At 37.6% G+C, this 24,683-nt stretch overlaps 1 protein-coding gene across 4 annotated transcripts in view; it reads right to left on the bottom strand.

Annotated features, from left to right (window-relative positions):
* GABRG3 (gamma-aminobutyric acid type A receptor subunit gamma3) overlaps positions 1-23,373 on the bottom strand; it is a 725,624-nt gene extending 702,251 nt beyond the window's left edge. For 2 of the 4 annotated variants that reach the window (XM_045448933.1, XM_045448935.1), the window contains exons 1-2: positions 22,756-23,371; positions 17,480-17,628 (exon numbers count right to left, since the gene is read on the bottom strand). In XM_045448933.1, the coding sequence (XP_045304889.1) occupies positions 17,480-17,628; positions 22,756-22,808 (202 nt within the window). In that variant the 5' untranslated portion in view covers positions 22,809-23,371. Of the gene's footprint in view, positions 1-17,479; positions 17,629-22,755 lie in introns of all 4 variants that reach the window. The other 2 variants (XM_045448932.1, XM_045448934.1) reach the window with 2 other exon arrangements.
* Between the last annotated feature and the right edge of the window lie 1,310 nt (positions 23,374-24,683).

The raw sequence follows: 24,683 nt of genomic DNA, 5'->3' as shown, positions 1-24,683 counted from the left end.
TTATAAACTAAATATGTTCAAAGAATTCAAGAAAACCGTATCTGAAGAATTAAAGGAATATGATAACAAAGTCTCATGGAATAGAGAATATCAATAAAGGGAGAAAAGGTAACAAAGAACCAAATGGAAATTCCAAAATGGAAAAGTACAATAACCAAAATAAAAAAATCACTGGACTCAACAATAGATCTGAGCGGATAAAAGAATCACCAAATTTCAGGTTAAGTCAGTAGAAGGACATAAAGAAAAAAAAAATTATCAGAGATCCAGAGAAATGCAGGATACCACTGAACACACTAATATATGCCTAATGGGAATATCAGAAGGAAGAAGACAAAGTGGCAAGAAATATATTCAAAGAAATAAGATTTAAAATCTTCCTAAATTAGATGAGAAACATTAATCTACACATTCAAGAAACTTAACTCTAAGTACGATAAACACAAAGAAATTCACATCCACAAAAGTAATAGTCAAAATGTTGAAACTCAAAGATAAAGAGAAAATGCTGAAAGCAGAAAGAGAAAAATAAACATCATATACAAGGTAAGTTCAATTAAACTAAAAGCTGACTTCTCATCAGAAATAATGAAAGGCAGAAAGCAGTGGGATGACATATTCATATTCCTAAATATAAAAAAAAATCTTTCAAAATAAAGGCAAAACAAATATATTCCAAGATAAAAACTAAAAGAACTTCTTGCTAGCAGAACTGCCTTATCAGAAACACTAAGAAAGTCCTTCAGATGGAAAGCAAATGACCCCAACAACAATTCAAACAAAAAAACTAATAAAGATAATTATGTAGGCAATTATGAAAAACCATATAATTGCATATATCTTCTCTGTTTTCTTCTTAGCTAATTTAAAAAGTAATTGCAAAAAAAGTACATATACAGTACATATAATAATTATATTGTTAGGCCTATAACAAGAAATACATTTTAAATTAACAAAAATATGTAACAAATATATTTGATGAAATACATTTAACAATAACAAAAAGACAAGTGACATTTTAATAATAAGAGTACAAGGAGGATGGTGGGAATATAGCTGTTTCAGAATAGGTAATAATCCCAGATGATAACTCTAACCTAACAGGAAAAAAATGACAAGAATCAGAAATGATAAGTAGCATTTAAATAGTAAATAGGGGCACTTGGGTGGCTCAGTAGGTTAAGTGTCAGACTTTGGCTCAGGTCATGATCTACCGTTCATGGGTTCGAGCCCACCATTGGGCTCTGTGCTGACAGCTCAGAGCCTGGAGCCTGCTTCAGATACTGTATCTCCCCATCTCTCTGACTGTCCCCATTCACACTACTCTCTCTCTCTCTCTTTCTCTCTCTCTCTCTCTTGCTCTCTCTCAAATAAATATTAAAAAATAAAAAAATAATTAAAAATAAAAAAATAAATAGTAATATAATTTAAAAGACATAAGATTATATAAAATAACAATTTTAAGAATAAATTATTGGGTTTATAATACATATAACACTAATATATATAATAACACAACAATGAGTGAGTGAATGAAGATATTAGAGTAAATTTCTATAGTTAATTTGTGTTAATTAGTATCATCTAAGGTAGATATTGTTTAGAGTAGAAAAGATTTTTTTTTTTAATTTTTTTTTTCAACATTTATTTATTTTTGGGACAGAGAGAGACAGAGCATGAACGGGGGAGGGGCAGAGAGAGAGAGGGAGACACAGAATCGGAAACAGGCTCCAGGCTCTGAGCCATCAGCCCAGAGCCTGACGCGGGGCTCAAACTCACGGACCGCGAGATCGTGACCTGGCTGAAGTCGGACGCTTAACCGACTGCACCACCCAGGCGCCCCTAGAGTAGAAAAGATTTTGTTAAGATGTATGTTGTAATAGGCTTGCAAATACTAATAAAATAGCTACATATACATAATTAAAAATCATTAGTCCATATAAAAACCTGCACAGGGAGATTTATAGCAGGTTTATTAATAATTTCCAAATCTTCAAAGCAACCAAGATGTCCATCAGTAGGTTAATGGATAAGCTGTGGTACATCCAGATAAATATTATTCATTACAAAAATAGAAGTAAGCTATCAAGCTATAAACAGTCATGAAGAAACCTTAAATCCTTATTACTAGTAAAAGAAACCAATTTGAAAAAGCTACATACTGTATATTCCAAGTATATGACATTCTGGAAAGGTAAAACTATGGATATAGTAAAAAGATCTGTGGTTGTCAGGGTTGGTGAGGAAGAGGAATAGATAGAGCACAGAGGATTTTTTAAGGCCATGAAAATAGGCTGTATGATATTATAATAATGGATTCATGTCAATATACATTTGTCCAAACTGACAGAATGTGTATAACACTAAGAGTGAACCCTAAGATAAACTATAACTCTGTGTGACCATGATGTATCTAGGCTTATACTTCAAAATGTATATAATTCTTGTGGTGATGCTGATAATGAGTGAAGTTATGCAAGCGTGGGAATAGAGGGTATATGGGAAATCTCTGTACTTTCCTCTCAACTTTGTTGTAAACCTGAAAGTGCTCTTAAAAACTGTTTAAGTCATTAAAGAAACTAAACTGTTATACCAGGAAATATCCATTTAATATAAAAGAAATCAGTAAAGAAAGCTAGAGAAAATAAACAACAAACAAACTTGAGACATAGAAAACAAAAAGCAAAATGTCAGATATAAATCTAATCATATCAATAATATCCTTAAAAGTAAAATGAGTACGGGGCGCCTGGGTAGCTCAGTCGGTTAAGCGGCTGACTTCGGCTCAGGTCATGATCTTGCAGTCCGTGAGTTCGAGCCCCGCGTCGGGCTCTGTGCTGACCGCTCAGAGCCTGGAGCCTGTTTCAGATTCTGTGTCTCCCTCTCTCTCTGACCCTCCCCCATTCATGCTCTGTCTCTCTCTGTCTCAAAAATAAATAAACGTTAGAAAAAATTAAAAAAAAAAGTAAAATGAGTAAACAATACAGTCCAAAAGAATATAAAAACAAGATGTAATACTGGGTTCTGTTCAGGAGACATATTCTAGAGTCAAAGATACAAATAGTTTGAAATCAACATGATGGAAAAGGATGTATGATGCAAACAACAACTGTAAGAAAATGAAATAGCTATAGTAATATTAGATAAAATACACTTTAAATTTAAAAAGGCTACAACAGGGGCCTCTGGGTAGCTCAGTCAGTTAAGTATCTTCCTCTTGATTTCAGCTTAGGCCCTGATCTCAGGGTCATAGGATCGAGCCCTGCATCAGGCTCTGAACCAGGCATGGACACTGCTTAAGATTCTCCCTCTCCCTCTCCCTTCTGCCTTGCCTCTCCCTCTCCCTCCTGCCCCACCTCTCTCTGTCTCTCTCTGTCTCAAAAAATTCCTACTAGAAATAAAGAGAAATATTTCATAGTTATGAAGAGTCATTATATTGGTAAATACTGGAAGTATTAATGCAGCCCAATTACATAAAGAACAAAAATAAAATAATTAAAAGAAGTAACAGGTAATTCCATATATCACACTTTACTTCTATTTTCTACTTGCAATAATGGATAGAACAAGTAGAAAGCAATTGACAGGGAAATAAAGAATTTGACCAACACTACAAATTCACAAGACTTAATAGACTTCTACATAGAACACTCTATTAAACAACAGCAGAATTTGTATTTTTCTATTGCAGACAGAACATTATATAGGACAAAGCATATGGTAGGCTGTAAAACAAGCCTTGACAGATGTAAAAGGATTGAAATCATAAAAAAATGTGCTCTTCAATTGTAATGGAATTATATTAGAAATAAATAACAAATTTGGAAAGTTCACAAATATGTGGAAAATAAGTAATACATTTCTAAACAAACAATGGGTAAAAAAAGAAATCACCCAGAAATTCCACTTCTACATGTATACCTATAAGAAATGAAAATAGGGGTGCAGGGGTGGCACAGTCGGTTGAAAATAGGGGTGCCTGGGTGACCGACTCTTGATCTCAGGTCATGATTTCGTGGTTTGTGAATTCGAGCCCCACATCCAGTTATGCACTGATGATGCAGAACCTGCTTGGGATTCTGTTTTCCTTCTCTCTGACCCTACCGGTTTGTGCTCTCTCTCTCTCTCTCTCTCTCTCTCTCTCTCTCTCTCTCTCAAAATTAATAAACTTTAAAAAATATAAAGAAAAGAAATGAAAATACCTGTCTGCACAAAACACACACATATGCATAGCAACATTATTCAAACTAACCCAAAGTGAAAACAATCTTAATGCCTTATTGAATTTTGTTATTATTAATGGATGAAGGGATGAACACATTATAGCCATACAATAAAATCTTATTCATAAAAAAAAAATGAAATAATGATCCCTGCTATCATATAAATGAACTTTAAAAATTGGGCTAATAGAAACCAGTCACAAAGGTGCACATATTTCTATGATTCCATTTATATGCAACCTCTAGAATTGGCAAATCTAAAGAGTTGTTAATGAGATTAGTAGTTGCCTACAGTTTAAAGTGGGAAGGTAATAATGAACAGCGACTGCTAATGGATACGTGTCTTTTGGGAGGGATAATGAATACGTTCTCAAACTAACTTATGACTGCAAAGCTTTGTGAACATCTAAAAACCATGGAATTGTATACTTTAATTGGATAAATTGCATAGTATATGAGTTATATCTAAAGATTTTTGAAACATTTTTTTAACGTTTATTTATTTTTGAGACAGAGAGAGACAGAGCATGAACGGGGGAGGGTCAGAGAGAGAGGGAGACACAGAATCTGAAACAGGCTCCAGGCTCTGAGCTGTCAGCACAGAGCCTGACGCGGGGCTCTAACTCACGGACCGTGAGATCATGACCTGAGCCGAAGTTGGCCGCTTAACCTACTGAGCCACCCAGGTGCCCCTAAATAAAGATATTTTAAAACAAAGTAAACTAAAACTTCTTCAGGCTTACAAATGCTGAAAGAACTCATAATAAACAGACTCATACTCAGAGAAAAGTTAGGGGAAGTCCATTAAGTAGAAGGAAAATTATAAAAGACAGAAATATTTACCTATACAGAGGAAAAAAAGCACCAGAATGGGAATGACATGAGTGAATATATATATTAAAAAATCTTATAATTTAATGTCTTTTAGAGATAATCATCTATTTGAACAAACAATAACAATGCACTATAAGGTTTATAAACATGTATGTGTTTAAGTAAATGAATAACCACACAAGCATAAAGTCTGGGAGGAAATGGATAGAAATATACTATTGCAATGTTTTTATACTATGTGTAAACTGGTATAAAATCGCCTGGAGGTACACTGTGATAAGTTAAAGATTATACTACAAACCTTTAATAAAACCACTAAAATAGCAAAATAAAGGGTTATAGATAATAAGAAGACAAAGGAAATAAAATAGAATCATAAAAAGAGGGGAAAAGAAACAGCAAAGAGAATCTAAAGAAAATCAATAAAAATATGACAGATTTAAATCTAAACACAATAATTGCATTAAATGTAAATGGTTTAAATGCTCTAATTAGAATGTAGAAATTATTAGATTGAATTTTAGAAAAGCAAAACAAACCTATATGGTGCCTACAAGAAGTATACTTTAAACCTAATGACAAATATAGGTTACAAGTAAAAGAATGGATAGACCTATACCATACTAATACTACGCAAAAGAAAGCTGCAGTATCTATTTTAACATCAGACAAAGTAGATTTCACAAAAAGAATACTTCCAGGTACAAAAATATTCTTTTTCTAGTGATGATGTGGTCAATTAATCAAGAAGACATAAAAATCCTAAATGGTTTTACCCCTAATATCACTGTTCCAACATCCATAATTTAAGCGTTGATAGAATTATAAAGAGAAATGGGCAGATACACAGTTATTGCCAAAAATTTCAATACCCCACCCTCAATATTTAATAAAATAGGTTTAGGGGCGCCTGGGTGGCGCAGTCGGTTAAGCGTCCGACCTCAGCCAGGTCACGATCTTGCAGTCCGTGAGTTCGAGCCCCGCGTCGGGCTCTGGGCTGATGGCTCAGAGCCTGGAGCCTGTTTCCGATTCTGTGTCTCCCTCTCTCTCTGCCCCTCCCCCGTTCATGCTCTGTCTCTCTCTGTCCCAAAAATAAAATAAACGTTGGGAAAAAAAAAATTAAAAAAAAATAGGTTTAAAAATCAGTAAGTAATAAATAAGTAGTGAGGATGAAAAGTATAGCACAGGGAATATAGTCAGTAATACTGTAATGTTGTATGGTGACAGATGGTAACTACACTTATTGCAGTGAGCACTGCATAATGTATAGAATAGTTGAATCAGCATATAATGTATAGAATAGTTGAATCACACATGAAGCTAATATAACATTGTATGTTAACTGTACTTCAGTATCAGGGGTGCCTGGGTGGCTCAGTTGGTTAAGCATCTGACTCTTAGTTTCAGCTCAGGTCATGATGTCACGTTCCTAGGTTCAAGCCCTACATTGGGCTCCACACTGACAGAATGGAGCCTGCTTGGGATTCTTTCTCTGCCCCTGCCCCACTCATGCACGCACATGCTCTCTCTCTCTCTTGCTCTCTCTCTCTCTCTCTCAAAATAAATAAACTTAAAAAAAAACTATGCATCAATAACAAAAAATAAATACATCAGCAAGTAGATCTTTATAAAAATAAGCACCAACTTCACCTAAATGAATTTACAGAAGACTCCACCTCATAATAGCAGAATACACATTCTTTTCCAAGTGCACACCAACATAGATCACATTCTGGGTCATGAAACAAGTCTCAATAAATTTAAAAGGATTCGAGTCATGCAAGTATGTTCATTGACCACAGTGGATTTTAATTAGAAATCAGTAACAGAAAGGTAACTGGAAAGATCTTAAATATTTGGAAAATGAATACCACACCTTTAAATGAACACCATGCATGGGTGAAAGAAGAAATCAAAAAGGAAATTATATGTTATTGACTATATTCCCTGTGTTGTACTTTTCAGCCTCATAACTTATTTATTACTTACTGATTTTTTAAGCCTAGTTTTACTAAATATTGAGCATGGGGTATTGAAATCTCTGATAATAACTGTATATCTGCCCATTTCTCTTTACAGTTCTATCAGTGTTTAAATTATGGATGTTGGAACAGTGATATTAGGGGTAAAACCATTTAGGATTTTTATGTCCTTTTGATAAATTGACCAGATCATCACTAGAAAAAAAAAATTGTTCATGGCAGCATTCTTTTTGTGGAATCTACTTTGATGTTAAAATAGATACTGCAGCATTCTTTTGCATAGTGTTAGTATGGAATAGGTCTATCCATTCTTTTACATGTAACCTATATTTGTCAGTAGGCACCATATAGGTGTGTTTTGCTTTCCTAAAATTCAATCTAATAATCTCTACATTCTAATGGGAGTCTTTAGGCCATTTACATTTATATATGCATATATATAAATTTACTGAATGTAAATGAAATCAAAACATTGAAATTTGTGGGATGCCACTATAGTATTACTTGGGGGGAAATTTATAGCACTAAACACTAAAATTAGATGAGATGTCAAATCAGTGACTTCATCTTCCACTTTAAGAAACTAAAAAAAAAAAAAAAGCAAATTAAATTTAAAGCAAGTAGAAGAATGATAACAATACAGATCCAAGTGGAAATCAGTGAACTAAAAAACAGAAAAATAATATTCCAATTTAGTAGGTCTTGGGGTTGGGCCCTGATCTCTGTATTTTAAAGATGTCCCCAGCTCTTCTGATTTAAAGAGCTTTATATCAGAATTATTCTGATAATTCTGAATATAAATTCTGATAATTCTGATAATTCTCAGATAATTCTGATATAAAGCCAGACTTGTGAACTGTTATACAGATTTCCTCTAGAATCCCTTCAAGCCATGATATTCTATGAAACTATAATTTTGACATCTGCATTTGTCCCTCAAATGTGAATTAGTAGGATAACAACCTAATCAGTATGGGCACAGTAATACTTTATAAAAGGATCTGTAAGATATTTTGGATCAGGATGTTAATTACATACTGATGAAATGCTGACAGCTGAAAAAAAATCTCAATCTAAGACAGAGCTTTTATGCCACTGGAGCTGAGAGTTCTATTCCACTACTCATAAACCAGGCTGAATAGCAGCCAAGATGGTGTGTGGGTCTGGGAACACAGCAGACAGAAGGCATGTGACACTTTCTATTCTCTGTCTATGAGCCAGGTGTTATAATCTATAATTCTTACAACAGGACTTAGATTTAGTTTTAATTATTCCATTTAGAGATGGAAATCTATAAGTGGTGAAGTTGTTTCTTTCTCTCAGTGAATCTGCTGGCAACTGGTGGAAGAACCCATTATTTGAGTCCAGCTCTTTTCTTACTCAAACCCTCTCTAAGCCACATGAAGCTATTTTGCTCAATTCCTGCAGTAGTAATGAATAAACACAAGAAACAGATCATTTGTTATTCTATAAATGGAATTGCATATTCAAATCAAGTCCAGTCATTAGATTATTCCTAGGGACATGTGATCTCAGTTATTTACCAAATTACATATAAAAAATACTTATACATTGAAATCTCATTATATGTTTCCTACAAGCAAAAATACAGCCTGGTGAAAAAAAAAAGTCTTTTTAATGAACTGAACTGCATGCATATGCTCTAATACAGGCTTGCCTTACAAAGAACTCTGCCTTAGGTAAAACAATGCCATGGTAAAATCCTAAGTCTAAGGTATGTGTGTGAAAAGGATCACTGCCCAAAATGTGGGCATTATGTGGGGATTATGTGAGGAAGGGTCACCTACCACCATGTGTTGAGCTGAGGTGATGGGTCTTAACCCAGTGTCTGCTGGATGCCTACTTAGTCTCCCAAAGAGATGACAGGTATAATTTCTCCACAAAATTTATTCTCCACCCCCCTATGCATTTGAAATAGCTTTATGAGAGAATCAGTTAACTGTCTACAGTAATAGCTTTTACTTCAAGGACAGCAATTAAGAATGTCTGTTTCCTCTCCTCCTACATCTGTTCTGCGAATGGAGTGAATACATTTGAATTGTTTTCTGGATATACAGTAATTGTTGAGAAATGACAACTTACCCATCTGTGTAGTAGGCTGTGGTTTTTAGGTGAAGACTAACTAATCTGACCTAAATATACACTTGAAACAGCCCTCCGATGTGCATTAAGAAAGGAAAAGATTGTTAGAAAGTGCATCTGAAAATCAGTGCCCAGCTGAGGCAGTTAGTCTGCTATGCATTAGAGACCCCAAATATAGCACACCTTACCTTCAACTCTTTTCCTCTAACATACAAGCACCGACACTTCAACACTTGAACTTCATTTCTTTGGATTAAAACCTTATGTCTCTTATTCTTTCTTAAAATATAAAAACCATCAGGATGAGGGACAATTGTATATATCCATTATAAATCATATCTTAATAATACATTTGATTCTTTGTACAGCCCTTCATACATTTCAAAATTCTCTCAAATTCTGTGATCTAACTTGAACTCTCAAAACCCTATGGAAGGACATGGTAGGAGTTGTCACATTTACACACATCAGGAAACAGCTCAGAAAGACATGAGGGTTTTCTCGGCCTTTCCACTGGCTATTCCAGGCTTCTCTCTGATACATCACATCTGTGACCAAAAGTCCTTAAGCATTCTTTTTATAGTTCTTTGGTTACTCAATCATGCCCATAATTTTTCACTGAAAGATATCAAAGAGCAACACAATAAGACATGATTTAAAAATTATACTTCAAAGCCCACTTATTATGTCTCTTAGTTGCTTAACATGCATTATCCACAACAAAACTAACTCCTAACTTATCTGGGGTCATATTCCCATACTTAGTATTGTCTCTTTCCCTTTAGTCATCCAGCAACATGACCCTGGAATAGGTAGGAGCTCCTCCTATAGCACTCAGCAGGGTATTCTCTAGGTCACTTCAGTAATCCTGAATCAGTGTGGAGCTACCATGTCCAGTTCTGTGAGGTGTGAAGAAAAGAAGTTCAGGACATCTTAGCCAGTGGAGCATTCCCCACTGAGGAGGAGGTTAGGATTCCTCTGTCTTCTGCCACCAAGTTACAGCAGTGGCAGAGATCACCTTCTCACTCATGCAACCAGCTTCTTCTCATACCGGATGCTCATCATTCCTCATTTAGAAGAAGTTTTAACTAAACTGGGAAAATAAACTTTGGAAAAGCCTGGAAAAGAAGTCCAGATATGCAAATACCTGAAGAAGAGGGATAGAAAATTAATCCTTCTTATCATGGACATAGCCAAGAAAAGATTATTCAGATGTTCTGCTTAGATTAAACGAGTCCATGAGTCATTTCTATGCATTGTGCATGTATTCGGTGTTCATTCACCTTTAAAAGCAAACAAATAACCTTTTGTTTTTCCCAATACTGATTGTACTTGGTATAGACAGTCCAGATTATGGACAGGGAATTTGTATTCTGTAATACTCTATTTTCAGGAGAGTGGTTCAAATTTCTTGAAATCCTGAAGGGAGAGAAATTCACTCAGGTTCATTTCCTTTCCTTTTCACAATTCTCTTGTTAGAAGGTTTATCCTCCTCCAGCCTTTTCAAGCTCACATGACAAGATCTGTTCTGGAGATAAATGATACCCTAAATAACCCTGAACTAGTAAAGGACACAGCAGAAGTATTACTTAGAATGATGGATAGTTAAAGATGGAGAACTAAAACAGATACATTCATAATTTAGAAGTTAGTTGAGGAGAGAGAATAGCTGGAAAAATAGTGAGTATTTTTAAAACATAATGATCACAATTTGTATTATGAAAACTAAGTAGAAGATTCCATGTGGATATGTTACTTCTATGCAACATAAATGAGTCTGTTCGATTCCATCTATTTATTGTTGACAATAACAGTGATGAGCCATTTTATTTATTTCCTGAGGACGCAGTTAGACTATGTATATTGGGAGATGCCAACGTAAACTACTGCATCTATAGTTAGGAACTGCGAACTGTGTCCTGGGGTGGGGGGAAAGAAGATCAATTCTCAGCTGCAGAACTATGGAAAGTACACAAAAGTGTTGCAGAAGCAGTTTCATGGCTGCAACACATTACATCATCCTCAAGACAGTCCTTCAATATGTGCTATTTCTATTGTACAGATGAGGAACTGATACTTAAATTCAAGGAAGACACTTGTTCCACTCTGGCTGGGAGGTAAGAGGGGGGCAGACCATGAAAAGGGGTTCTTGTAGGAGGTAATATCTAGGCTTGAAGAAAGGTAGCAAAAAGCTTAGTGTGGAAGTGGGAGAAGGGTGTTAATATAATCACACCTGGAATGAAAGAATAGAAAAATCAAGTATCCAGATAAGGAAAGCAGGAGGGTTGATGTCCCAAAAAGGTATAACGTGTGAGGTGTGGAGTTTGAGGAAGTGAAAGTGGAAGTAAGTAAGGGCCAGATAGTGGCTTACCTCTTAATTTCATTCTAGGGGCTTGATTTTATCCTAGAATCAAGTGGAGTTTGAATGAATTTAAGCTAAAGAGTGCCTTAAACAGGCTTGCCTTACTCCAAAGTGGGATTCGCAATATCAACTCCTAAAGTGCTTTTTTTTAGGGGACCCTACCCCCTTCCATCCTCTTTAGAAAAAAACAAGCATCTATGTTGCTCCCCACCTGTCCATGGTCCAGGGCTTGGTGCAGAGTGAAAGCACAGTAAATAGGGACTGACTGGGAGAGGGAGGGAGAGTGATAGAGAGGTGAGCAGATAAATTGGTAATTACAGTAAACTAATAATAGATCCATGTATAGCACTATGTTATGAAATACAAGTTGACTGTATCCTGATGAAGAGGCATCAGGGTTATAGCACATAAAATGGGCTACATGTGAAAAAAGTAGTGAGAAAAGAAAATAAATTCTGATTCTTATAGGAAATTGTCCTTTAAAGCAAAGCCCTTCTAAATCCTGAAAGAAAATCATGTCTAATTCAGTATCTTTGACCAGGAGAGCTGATCTTGGGCAGTTATTCTGATTGAGCATCAATGAGTTGCAGGAATTAGCCATTCAGATATTGTTTACCATTTAAATGCAGCAGGAAGAGGATCCTATAATACACCAGTGATCCTTCAGACTTTCATTAGGTCATTCTGCTGCCCCAAGGATCATGACAATGTGAATGGTGGAACTTTAAAGTCATAGACCAAAAGATGTGTATCCTGGTTTACAGTTCAAAATCTTTCACTCAAAAACCACAGAGCCCTTCTGGTGACATGAGGCTTTAGAAGAGTTGCCATCTAAAAAAGTATTCTTCCTTTATGTGCATTATGCTGTTTCACTTGGAAAATTCAAAATTCCTTATGTACATAATGGAAAAATAAAATCTCCAGAGTTGTGAATAGTGCTTGCCTTTTGCCTTAATATATCCCCTTCTGAGTGTTTTGGTGTGTGTGTGTGTGTGTGTGTGTGTGTGTGTGTGTGTGTGTAGAAGGGATTCTCTGTTTTTTAATAGGATTGTCTGGCATTTTCTACAACTAGTAATGTGGCTAGGTAATCTAGCTATAGTCAGAGATCTGGGTTGGAAGCTGAACTCACCCACTTTCTACCCATGTCCAATTTTCCACTTCTGAAGACAAATGTGGTGTCTACCATAGATTGAAGGTGCAGTGCTATACTGTAACACAAGATAAGCAAAGGATTATACTTACCCAGAACAGCAAGGAACAAGTCTTATTTATCTTTGCTCTAGGGCCAACCACAGTGTCTGACAACTAATGAGGAAATTAGCACCATTATCTCAATCTTCTCTTTCCATATTAATGCAGAATTACTGCAATCTTCACATTGCATAGACCCTTCATTTAACGGGAAAATGTGTTGACAATTGAATTTATGAACCTTGTGCAAGGGTAATTTAGATGTACTGCTCACTGAATAAATGTCTTAAAGCTGCAAGGAAGTTTATGAGTAATTTCGTGCCCTTCTTTCATTGTATAGAAGAGGCAACAGAAACATGCAAAGATGACATGAATGCTCCAATAATGCACTGGGTATGTATCTCCAAACTCTTTGCACACTACATCACAAGGGTTTTGATGTTCTATGCCTACTGAAACCAGTGTAATTCTATGTCCTGCTACTGATAAATTGGACACCTGAGCCTCAAACTTGGAAAACCAGAGGAACAAAGAGCTGGGGTAGTATGCAAGCTAGCAAGCTGCTGGACTCTAAATGAAACTCAGCCCCATGGAGAAGAATAAATAAGCTATAGTTTTGGTTCATCCTATGAAAAATGTGTCTGCCACAATCCCCATGTTCTCTGATCATCACCAAGAGTATGGTACAGGCCTGTACCAACAACTGTATGCATTCCTCTCCTGGCCAAACACACCACTTTTGTCTTGGTCTTGGATCAGAATCTACTTTTAAAATCAATCTATCATTAATCTATCAAAACAATTGATAGAAAACAACCTAGACAGAAAATCAGCAAAGATATAGCAGAACTCAACAATACCACCAAACAACAGGATCCAATCCATTCAGCAACAGCAAAATGCACATTATTTTCAAGTGCCTATGGAACATTCACCAAAATAGATCATATTCTGGGCCATACATCAAACATTAACAAAATCAAAAGAATTTAACTCATATAGAGTATATTCTCTGGTCACAATGGAATCAAACTAAAAATCAGTAAGAGGTAACAGGAAAACTTCCAAACACTTGGAAACTGAAAACACACTCCCAAATAGTCTATGAGTTAAGGGGGGAAAAAAACTCAAGAGAAAGAAACACATTGAACTTAATAAACAATGAAAGTCCAACATACCAAAATCTGTGAGATATAGCTAAACTAGTGCAGTGAGGGTAATTTAAAGTACCCTTGCTTAGATTAGAAAAGAAGAGTCTCATGTCAAGAAACTAAGTGCTACATCAAAACAGAAGAAGAGTAAACTAAACTCAAAGAAAGCAGAAAAAACAAATAATAAAAATAAAAGCAAAGCTTAATGAAATTGAAAACAGAAAAACAATAGAGAAAAACAATGAAACAAAAAGGAGATTCTAATAAATTACATTTAGAATAAATAATAAATAAATTTAGAATAAATAATAAAGAAAGAAAGAAAGAAAGAACGAAAGAAAAGGTCAATCAAATAAATCTCTAGCAAGATGACAAAGAAGAAATAAAGATGACACAAATTACTGTTATCAGAAATGAAGCAAAGGATATATTATAGGCCCTAAAGATATTAAAAGGTTTATAAAGGAATATCAGAAACTATTCTACACACATAAATTAACATCTTAAAGGAAATGGACCAATTCCTTGAAAAGCACAAACCATCATAACTTACCTAATATAAGTTGAAGAGACTTATAACTATTAAGGAAATTAATTTGTAATGACAAAAATCCCAGAAAAGTAATCTCCTGACCCAGAGAGTATCACTGGAGAATTCTATCAAATATTTAAATGAGTAGTTAACACAAATTTTTACACAATATTTTCCAGAAAACAGATGAAGCTAGTGCTACCTGATACCAAAACCAAAGACTGTCAAAAAAAAAAAAAAAAAAAAAAAAAAGGAAAAAGAACTACAGACCAATGTTCCTCATGAATAGAGATGCAAACATTCTTACCAAAATATTGGCAAATAGAATTTAGCAATATATAAACCGAGGTTTTGAAAAAGAGTATTATCAAACACATAACCATATGGGGCTTATTCTAGGGTTGCAAGACTGATTCAATATTAGAAAATCACTCAACCTAATTCACCATATTAAGTGTCTAATACATATAAATATAATTTGGCAAAATTCAACATCATTCATGATAAAAAGAAAAAAAAAACTTTCAGAAAACCAGAAATAGAGGGAACTCTCTCAGTTTGATAAAGAACATATACAAAATAACTCTAGGTAACATTACATTTAATAATAAAAGACTGAATGCCTTTCCTCTGAGATCTGGAACAAAGCAAGGTGTCCACTCACACTATTGCTCTTCAACAGAGTGTTGGAAGTTCTAGCCAGTGAAATAAGGCTATAAAATAAAATAAAAGACATACAGATTGGAAAGCAAGACATAAAACTTTCAGATGACATGATGGTGTACACAGAAAATCCCAAGGAACCTATCAAAAAATGAACACACAAAACTTCCTAAAACTAGTAAGTGAGTTTCAGCAAGTCAGAGAACACAAAATCAACATATAAATAATAACTATATTTCTGTATATCTAGCAATGACACAGGGAAAAAGAAAATTGAAAAAACAGTACCATTTGTAATCACTCCAAAAGCATGAAATATTTAAGGGGAAAATATAACAAAATATATTCAGGACTTGTATACTAAAAACTGTAAAACACTAGATGTAAAAAATTTAGAAAGATCTAAAATGGAAAAACATATCACATTTGTGGGTCTGAATACTCAACATAGTAATGACAGCATTTTTCCAAAACTAATACAGAGACTTAAAGGTTTTTCTAGATATAGACAAGGTAATTCTAAAATTCATATGGGAAACAAATGGATTATAAGAGTCAAAATAATTTTTAAAGAGAGGAATAAAGAGGCTGAACTAATCTACCCAATTTTAAGTTACCATATAACTATAGTAACCAGGACTGTGGGTATTGACACAGTGATAGACACAAAGATGAAAAGAACAAAATAGAGAACCCAGAAATAGCCTACACTAGTTGATTTTGGCAAATGTGTAAATGCAATTCAACAGAGAAAAGACAGTCTTTTTAATAAATGGTGATAGAGGAACTAGATATCCATACCAAAAAAAAAAAAAAAAAAATGGTGAAGGGAGCTTAGCTCTAAACCTCACACCCTGATTTTATATAAAGATAGATAATGAATTAAATGTAAAACATAAATTTATAAAACTTTTAGAAAAAAACAAAGGAGAAAATCTTGAGGAACAGGGGCTTCATGAAGAGTTCTTAGACAACTCCAAAAGCATGTTCCATAAAAGATTAAAAATCAATAAACTGAACTTCATCAATATTAAAAAATTTTCCTCTGTGACAGATCTTATTAAGAAGATGAAAAGGGGCACCTGGGTGGCGCAGTCGGTTAAACGTCCGACTTCAGCCAGGTCACGATCTCGCGGTCCGGGAGTTCGAGCCCCGCGTCGGGCTCTGGGCTGATGGCTCAGAGCCTGGAGCCTGTTTCCGATTCTGTGTCTCCCTCTCTCTCTGCCCCTCCCCCGTTCATGCTCTGTCTCTCTCTGTCCCAAAAAAATAAATAAACGTTGAAAAAAAAAAATTTTTAAAAAGAAGATGAAAAGACGAGCTACATATTGAGAAAAACATCTGCAAACTATATCTGGCAAAGGAATCACACCTAGATTATATGAAGAACTCAATAACGGAACAGCAAAAATAAAATAAGATAAAATAAATAAAATAAAAATAAAATAAAATAAAATAAAATAATTTTTAAAGGGCAACCAATATGAAGAGACATTTCAATGAAGAGGACATAATGTTGGCAAATACACACATAAAGGGAACTCAATATCACTAAACATCAGGAAAATACTAATCAAAGCACAATGAGGTATCAATCTAGTAGATTTATACCTATTAGAGCAGCTAAAATAAAAATAGTGACGTTGGTGAAGACAGAGAAACTAAATCTCTCATACATTGCTGGTGGGAACAGAAAATGGTACAGACACTTTGGAAAAAAAGTTTGACAGTTTCTTAAAAAAACTAAACAGACATTTATCGTATGGCTTAGTAATCATACTCCTGGGCATTCACCCCAGAGAATAAAATCTTATTTCCACACAGAAACCTGTAAACAAATATACACAGTCATTTTATTTGTAATGGACAAAAACTGGAAACAACCAAAATGTTCCTCAAGAGGTGAGTGGATAAACAAACTGTGGTACGTTGCTGCCATGGATGATTATGTAGTAATAAGAAAGAACACACTACTATGAATACACACAACGACTTGAATGGATCTCCAAGTCACTTTGCTGAGGGAAAAAAAGCCAATCTCAAAAGGTCACATACTGAATGACTGCATGAATGTGACATTCTAAAAATGACAAAAATACAGAAATAACAAATAGTGGCTGACGGGGGTTAAGAATTTTGGAGGAGAGAGGTAGGCATGACTACAGGAGCATCAGGAGTGGGATCTTTATGAAGACAAAATAGTTCAGTATGTTGATTGCAGTGGTCCTTCCACAAATCTACATATGATAAGACAACATGAAACCATGCACACACATTGTAACAGTGTCAATCTCTTCATTTTGACATGATACTACAGTCATAAATTATGTGACTGCACTATCTTTGCAATTTCCTTTGAATTTATCATTATTTAAAGTAAAAACTTAAAGAATATATCTCACGGTATATTTTCTATTGGAATAACAAACATCAACACTCACTTCCAATATCTGGCCTCAGCTTTTTATCATATTCTCTTAGCAACTTGTTGAGGATAAGAGTCACATCAGTGTCTTGGGATTTTGGAGCCAAGACCCACTTTTGGTTTGATGATGAATCTTCATATTCATCCTCTTCCACCTTCCTGGACCTGTAATTATGGCACAAAGTGTGAAGTATAAGTTGTAGCAATAGCTCCAGGAAGTGTCTTAAGCTTGGCCCACTCAAGCACCATTGACACAGGTAGAAAGTCCCCAATACTCACAGCCCAATCAATGGGTTACATCTAAAATGAAAACAAAACAAAACACATTTTAGAAATAATCCAATTGGAGGAATGCCACTGCTCTTAACATGTCATGATGTTTTCATTAAATGTCACAAAATTATTCCTTGTGTACGTTAAACTATAGACTGATAAGTAAATCAATGCCAGAAGGTCAGCCAAGCAGCAATCACCCTTGCTTGGATCCACCTTGAAAACCTCTGAAGGTCAAAACACAAACCTTCCAGATGTTTGTCAGATGGTGACTTTACATGCTGTTTCCACCCCCTACTGCCAAGACCTCATTTTAGTTGAAGGTGAGAATAGGTTTTGCAGAATCACACTCACTGAAAAATAGTTAAGTCTGAACTCTGTTCTTCTTAAGGAGACTGGAACCTTCGGTCAAGGTAGACATGGGCATATTATCAGGTGGTCTGTTTGGCCAGCACTAATGTGTGGTGACAGGGAACAGAGATGGTGTTTGGTGAATAACTTCTGGCAAGTTGACATGCCTCCTCCAACACAAACTGATTCATTTCTTACAGAGCAGGCTAATACAGACATTAAAAATTAAAATATTTCTAATATGTCTTAATCATTTGGCCCCTCAATAAATGGATCAAAATGAATGTTTGAGCACCTTTGAGCTTGTCTCGTGCAACATGACAGCTACCTCTCCTGGGTGATACACACTGACAGGAGTACTTGAATGGAGAGGCATCAAAATGACAAGTTAGTTTTCTTAGCTGAGTGAGGCCACCTCAACAGCACAGCCTTTTGGGCTTGAAAAGAGGAGAGTCTCCTTCTGCATCAAAGCAGCATTTCCAGGTGGACTGCATTTACTAGGGCAAAAAAAAAAAAAAGCCTGTAAAACAACAAACAGTTTTGCTTATACTCTGTCAACATAAATGCCTTAGTGACTTTTCACCAAAGGGAACAAAATATGGAATAGAAAATTGTATTGAGGTTTATTTGTCCTGACTTTGTATCAGCTCATTTCTGTTTAGCTTCCCAGAGAGAAGCCAAAATGTTAACATTATCCCAGGGCAACTGTGCTCTGGGACACAAGTTTCTTTAAGTTAAATTTTGGAATTGTCTAAATTATCTACAATGAACATGAAAGAAATGAAGAGAGTAAATTTTCAAAAATTTATTATCTCTACTTTGTTTAAATCCTTATAATCATATACATAATATTATATTATAATCACATAATTATATCTATAGTATAATAGTTTATATAATTTTATGTAATATGTAATCATACATATATGTCATATATTATATACATTATAGTCTTTTTATGAGTGTTAACTAGCCTTAACCTAGATTAGGGCAGTATCACATAGTCTAGTCTCAGATGACTATACACATTTATATAAGATTTTGAAAATGAGTACATGGTATATGTCTCGCAGATTGATTTCACTGAAGTTTTTCCTAGGCTTATCTTAAACTGTAATTATATTTCTTGAATATGTATCGACTAGAAGGTTAAAATAAATCATCCATAGAAACTATAAATTGCTGGGAGTTTTTATTTGCACTTAACATTCACCATCAATAAGAACTTAAAAAATTTGGGACACATTCAAGAAGTGACATGTTGCATTTCATTATTTGTAAAACTGAACTTTTACAAATAACAATATAGAATTTAAAATGTCACTGTAGAATATTTTATCAGAAATATTGTCAGGAATATCGTGTTGGGGAAAAAAAAAAAAGAGAGGCTGAAGCAGGCTCTGTAGGACTTGGTTAGCTAGAAGCAATCATTGCCCACAGGACCTGGCAATTCATTCCACAGCAAAACCATTTGGGAGACTGGGGACAGAGGGACAGATCACCTTGGCAGAATCACATATAACATTCTCAAGACATGTTCCAACTCAGCCACAGTCCTTTCCTCTATCCCTCTGTTGTCTCTCTGCCTCTTTCTCTCTCTTCTCTCTTCTCTTTGCCTCCCATCCCTTTCTCTCTTACCCCTCTCCTGAAGTCCCCTCCCCCACCCCCAAAGACAGCTCACTCCACAGACCAGACTATGCTTTTCGTGCTCTGCTATTTTTTATTGCCCCAATGGTCATATGTACATAGATTGAGAACATTAACTCTTCATCAGTTCTCTATATATACACAGCCTTCGTTTCTGAAAAATTCTTTTAACTACTTCAAATGCAGGTATTATAATGAGCCTAATTCTCCCTCTAGTGGTGAGGAGAGGGTTTTCCTGAAATTGCATAAGCGTCTTCCTTAGAGGCCAAGGCAGGTGAGAGTGGGAGAGAGGAGGAAGGAAAAGCAGCAGCATCCTCTCCCACCCCTTTAGGAGGTCAACCAGGACCTACAGCTTGATGGCTGGGCTGGGGTACACAGTTGCAAAGCATGGGCAGAGATCCCCTTGTCTCCTTAGAGACTGACACTGAGCTTTTCCCAATTCTGATCTTCCATCAGTTTGCTGCAGGACTTCAGAGAATGAAATAAAAGCCTCACAGTGCTGATGTCAGACCACCAGCCCCACAGGAAAATCTTCCCTTTGATGAAAACCAAATCTCATCTCAGAGGACCCACTAGAATGTGAATAAAACACGAATGATCTGCTTTTCTAAGTGGGTTATATATCATCTTTACGAGTGTTCTGTTATCAGGATTTTGGATCCTAAATACTATAACTGCAATTAGCTTTTTCTTAAAAACAAACCAGCAATGTATCGTCATTTTTAGATGTTATTTTCACATCTTACACCTTCTCTTTGACTAGAAGGACAAAGTCTGAAGTGTTTTTAAATATTAAAAGGAACTCCTAAACCTCAGAAATCAGTTAAGTGTCTGCAAGGTATCACCAAGCTCCAGGCATGACTTAGTGCGTTCTAATGCATAATAAGCACATCCATGGGGTGTCTGAACAGGGTGCTTTTCTCTCCATGGAGTTGCCAAGCCATCACCACAGAGCACACTGTTAGAACATTTTCCAGGGATTTTGAACACCAGAAGGGCATTCCAGAGTGCAAACAAGAACCCTCTCAGCATTAATAACAGTTATGAAAGATGACACTGGTCATCAGATTATTTTACATGTCTGTAAAACCCATTCAAAGAATGAAGACACTTTCAAAGGAGAGGCGTATAGCAATATAATTAGTTTAAAATTTGGATTTTCTTGCAACTGATATACAACCTCTATTTTGAAGTCCAGGGAATGAACCAAGATATAGAACATATTAAAATCATTACATGTGCCTTGGTGAAATTTAAGTATGAAGAATCCCAAGAAATTAGACATGTATTTGGGAACTCCCTAGAAACCTGACTGCTTCATGTTAGATACTAAGATATCTTCCTACTTCCTAAGCACATAAACTAATGAGGACAATGAGCAGTTTTCCTTTTAGCATATTAAGTATCTATAAATCTAAAGTATCTGTAATTAATGATCTAATTCTGAAATACAGGTCACTTCATCCAGTTTGTGGCAACAGAAAAGATCATGTGGATATGACTTCAAATCTGGATTATTTACTTCAGAATTCTACATTATGCCTGGTGCTATCTGCTGGTCTCTCTGGCTCTAGACAGAGATACATCCAGGCGGAATCAATTTCAGAAAGTGGGCTTCCATTTCCTTCCCCAGTTCTCTCCTTAGACGGGAAGAAACTGGAGTTGAAAGGCCTAATGAGTACTATGCCTGGTGGAGAGAGCTGCCTGTGAGTCACCAGTTGACAGTCTCTGGCACACTATCTGCCTTTCACACTTTCACCTCTTAGTGGGGATAATGGTATGGAGGGGATGGCCAGGGCTTTCTTCTTCAGAGCCAAACACCCCTGCCAAAGGTGGGGAGTGAGACTGGGGCTCCTATTACGTCTTTTAAGATTTGTTAATGTACCTCCTTCCTTCCTTCCTCACATGAATGAAAATGTAAGCCTGTCATCATCTACTGACACTTGCCGTGCTTAATGCCCATAGGAAGGCTCTCTAGTTCTCTAGCTTCCAGATACAGAAAATAAAGAGGTGTCAAAACAAGAGTGTTTTGGGGAAGTGGGTGTCCCAAGACTCTTGGGATGGGGACAGGGGGAGAGGCATGGAGCTGCTCTGATTTCCAAAGTCTGGGCCAGAGATCTAGTCTAGGAGACAGAACTAAAGAAACCAAACCCAGAATATCCTGTTATATTTACAGCAACAGGGTTTAACCCCTCTGGTCCCATTGTCCTTCCACCCTCATGAGCCATCTTCATCCTTTCCTGGAGGTCTCTAAGCTCCCATTATTTGGTTGCTATTCTAGGATGCAGGTTATGGGTATTTATGGTAAGATAATGTCTTACAGTTGCCAGGAAAAGCTTTATTATCAATTATCAACATGCTTTATGGGAGTAAGTGTGTATGTCTGTGTATGTGAAAACTGGCTCATCTAGAAGGGGTGCATGTGTATAGTATGTGTTTGCAGAACCTGGAGAGGAGAATCATTTCTGAGAAGAAGGTTCTTTCCCTTGCTCCAATCCTCTTCTGCCTGCCTCCAGCCTGGATGCTCTTTGCCAGTGTGATCTAAACTAGGCAGCTAGGAAATCATGACTTCTTAGTCCTGGGAAATTTCAGAGTGATGGAAATTATACAGAACGTCAGTCAATGTGTTTGTATGAACCCCTGGAACACTTGTGGAGAGGGGTAAATGGGAGGTACATACCGCCGGTCATTTATGATAGTGGTTTTCAAAACCCCTTAAAACCACCATATCCGAAAAGCTTCAAGAGAAGAGCCCCATTAATCTCAGAGTCCCCACATTCCTGGTTGCAGAGAAGGCTGCAGCCGCCCAGCCTGGAGAGGCAGATAGCCCTGTCAAAGGGGAGACTGGGACAGGTGAGATGCAGGCGGACTCCGTCTCCCCCGGGCCGGCCCCAGCGGGGCTATGCCGCAGCCCAGCCGACGGCGGGACGCACCGGGACTCCTGGCCCGCAGACAGCGCCCCCCGCCGCCTTCCCGTCCCGCTCGGAGCCTCCAGGGCTGCAGGGCCCGGGCGCCACTTACCGGGCGTGCAAACCCGAGAACAGACAGAGGAGGAGGAGCAGCTTCGGGGCCATGGTGCGGTGGAGCTCGGGGAGCAGGGTCTGGGGCCTCCAGCCAGGCGCGGCTTCCTCCGGAGCGCGGGCCTCGCCTCCGCGGGCTCTTCCCTCCCTCGCTGCCTCTGATGCCACTGACTGCGGCGCCACTCGGGTTCCCGGCCACCGCGGCCGGACAGGTGTGGGCTCGGGCGGGCCGCCGCGCCCCCGACGGCCCGCGGGTCTGCGCCCAGCTCTGCGGGGTGCACGCGGGGCACCCTGCCACCGCGGCGCGCCGCCCCCGCCCGCTGCCCGCCGCGCGCCTGCCGCCTCCAGCAGCCTGGGCGCCGGGTCAGCACAGCCTGGTGGCGGGAGCGGGTGGGCTCGAGCAGTCCCTAGTCCCGCCGCCCCGCAGCCCCGCGCGGCGCTGCCCCCTCTGCAGCGAGCTGCGCGCGGGTGCACAGGCGGTGGGCTCTGCGCTCGGTGTGCGGCCGCCGCACGTTCGGAGGTGGGGGCAGCAAGGCGGCCGCTCCTCTGGCAGCGCCTGCGAGGCGGCCCCGGCGGGGAGGAGTTTCCCCTATTACACGCCTGGCAACGCGTGCGGCGAAGAAAGCAAGGTTTGAATGGACTCAGAGTTTGAGGCCGGGGAGGGGGCGGGGCTCAGCGGGGGAGGGGAGGCCTGGGGATCCCATAGGAAGCCGTTAGAAGAATCCCAGGGATTGGCATCTCAAGGTTAAGAGTGAGCCCCCGAGTCCGACGCAGTACGTTCCTTCTGTCTTCTCAGCAAACGCGGTGGTTCTCCCGCGCTCCCTGACCGACTGTTGTCTGTCCTTCCCCTCGTGTCTTCAGCTAGGTAGCCATAGCAAAAGGTTTGCTGAAGGCGCCCTTTCCATGCACATGCCCTGCTAGGTCTACTGAGCTCCTATGCACTACTAAGATCTGTGTGAAAAAGTGGCTTCCTAGGGATATTTAGAAAAAAAGCATTCCCAATATGGACCATCCTAACACATACAATAAACAGGTGGGGGAAAACACACACACACAATTAAATGTAGGAGAAAGACTCACCCTAAGTCAAAAAGTAAAAGTCGTCCTGTCTTATTGAACCATGAAGAGCACTTCATTCAGTGTATTTTCACTACCCAAAGACAGAAAATTGCATTTATGTTCTCATTTGTAATAATCACGCCAAAAGCTAGTCTTTCACCATGTATTACAATCTTTACAATGTTACCATAGCCTAGAATAAATCCACTAAGAAGTTTGAGTTTGTACTGCCAAAAATAGCTCTTAGAAAGTATTTCATATTTGAATTACTACTTATAGAATTATGAAAGAGTATGATAACTGTTTCATTAATATTGTCAAATACTTTTGTTCATAAAATATATAGAAGAATAATTGAACGTTGGTGTTTTCTCCACTATTTTCAGTTCATCAATATGAACGTGGTCATACAATGGCATGGAGTGCAGTTGTTGGTGATGGCAGCATTGGTGACTTTAACAATGGAGCTGTAGCTGCCTTGGCATTGCCATCTCCCTGTCTCTGTGTGGCCTTGAGCTCACTCCAGCTCACTCCTTCTCGGTGCTCCTTCTGACATCTTCCTCTGCCTGCCACATCTCTCCTACTTAAATGCACAGACCCTATTCAGGTCTGATTTTCTAAGAAGACACCCAATATTCCTGTTTCCCTCCACCTCCAGAACATCTTTCAGCTTCGGGGGATTGTGAACCTTTATCATACCCTGCCCTAATCTCTAATTTTCTCTATCACACATCTGAACACTTTAAAAATCAGTTAGATAACCACTTACCATTTGTTAATTGCTTATAGAAATATGTCAAATGTTCACATAGTTTGTGTGCTGTGAGAAAAACTACAAGTAAAGAAACAATTCTGACCCTCAATTTTTAA

Source organism: Leopardus geoffroyi, chromosome B3, assembly GCF_018350155.1.
Source record: "Leopardus geoffroyi isolate Oge1 chromosome B3, O.geoffroyi_Oge1_pat1.0, whole genome shotgun sequence".
NCBI lineage: Eukaryota > Metazoa > Chordata > Mammalia > Carnivora > Felidae > Leopardus > Leopardus geoffroyi.
The sequence above is the reverse complement of the archived record's forward strand: the minus strand, read 5'-3'. Positions and strand labels throughout refer to the sequence as shown.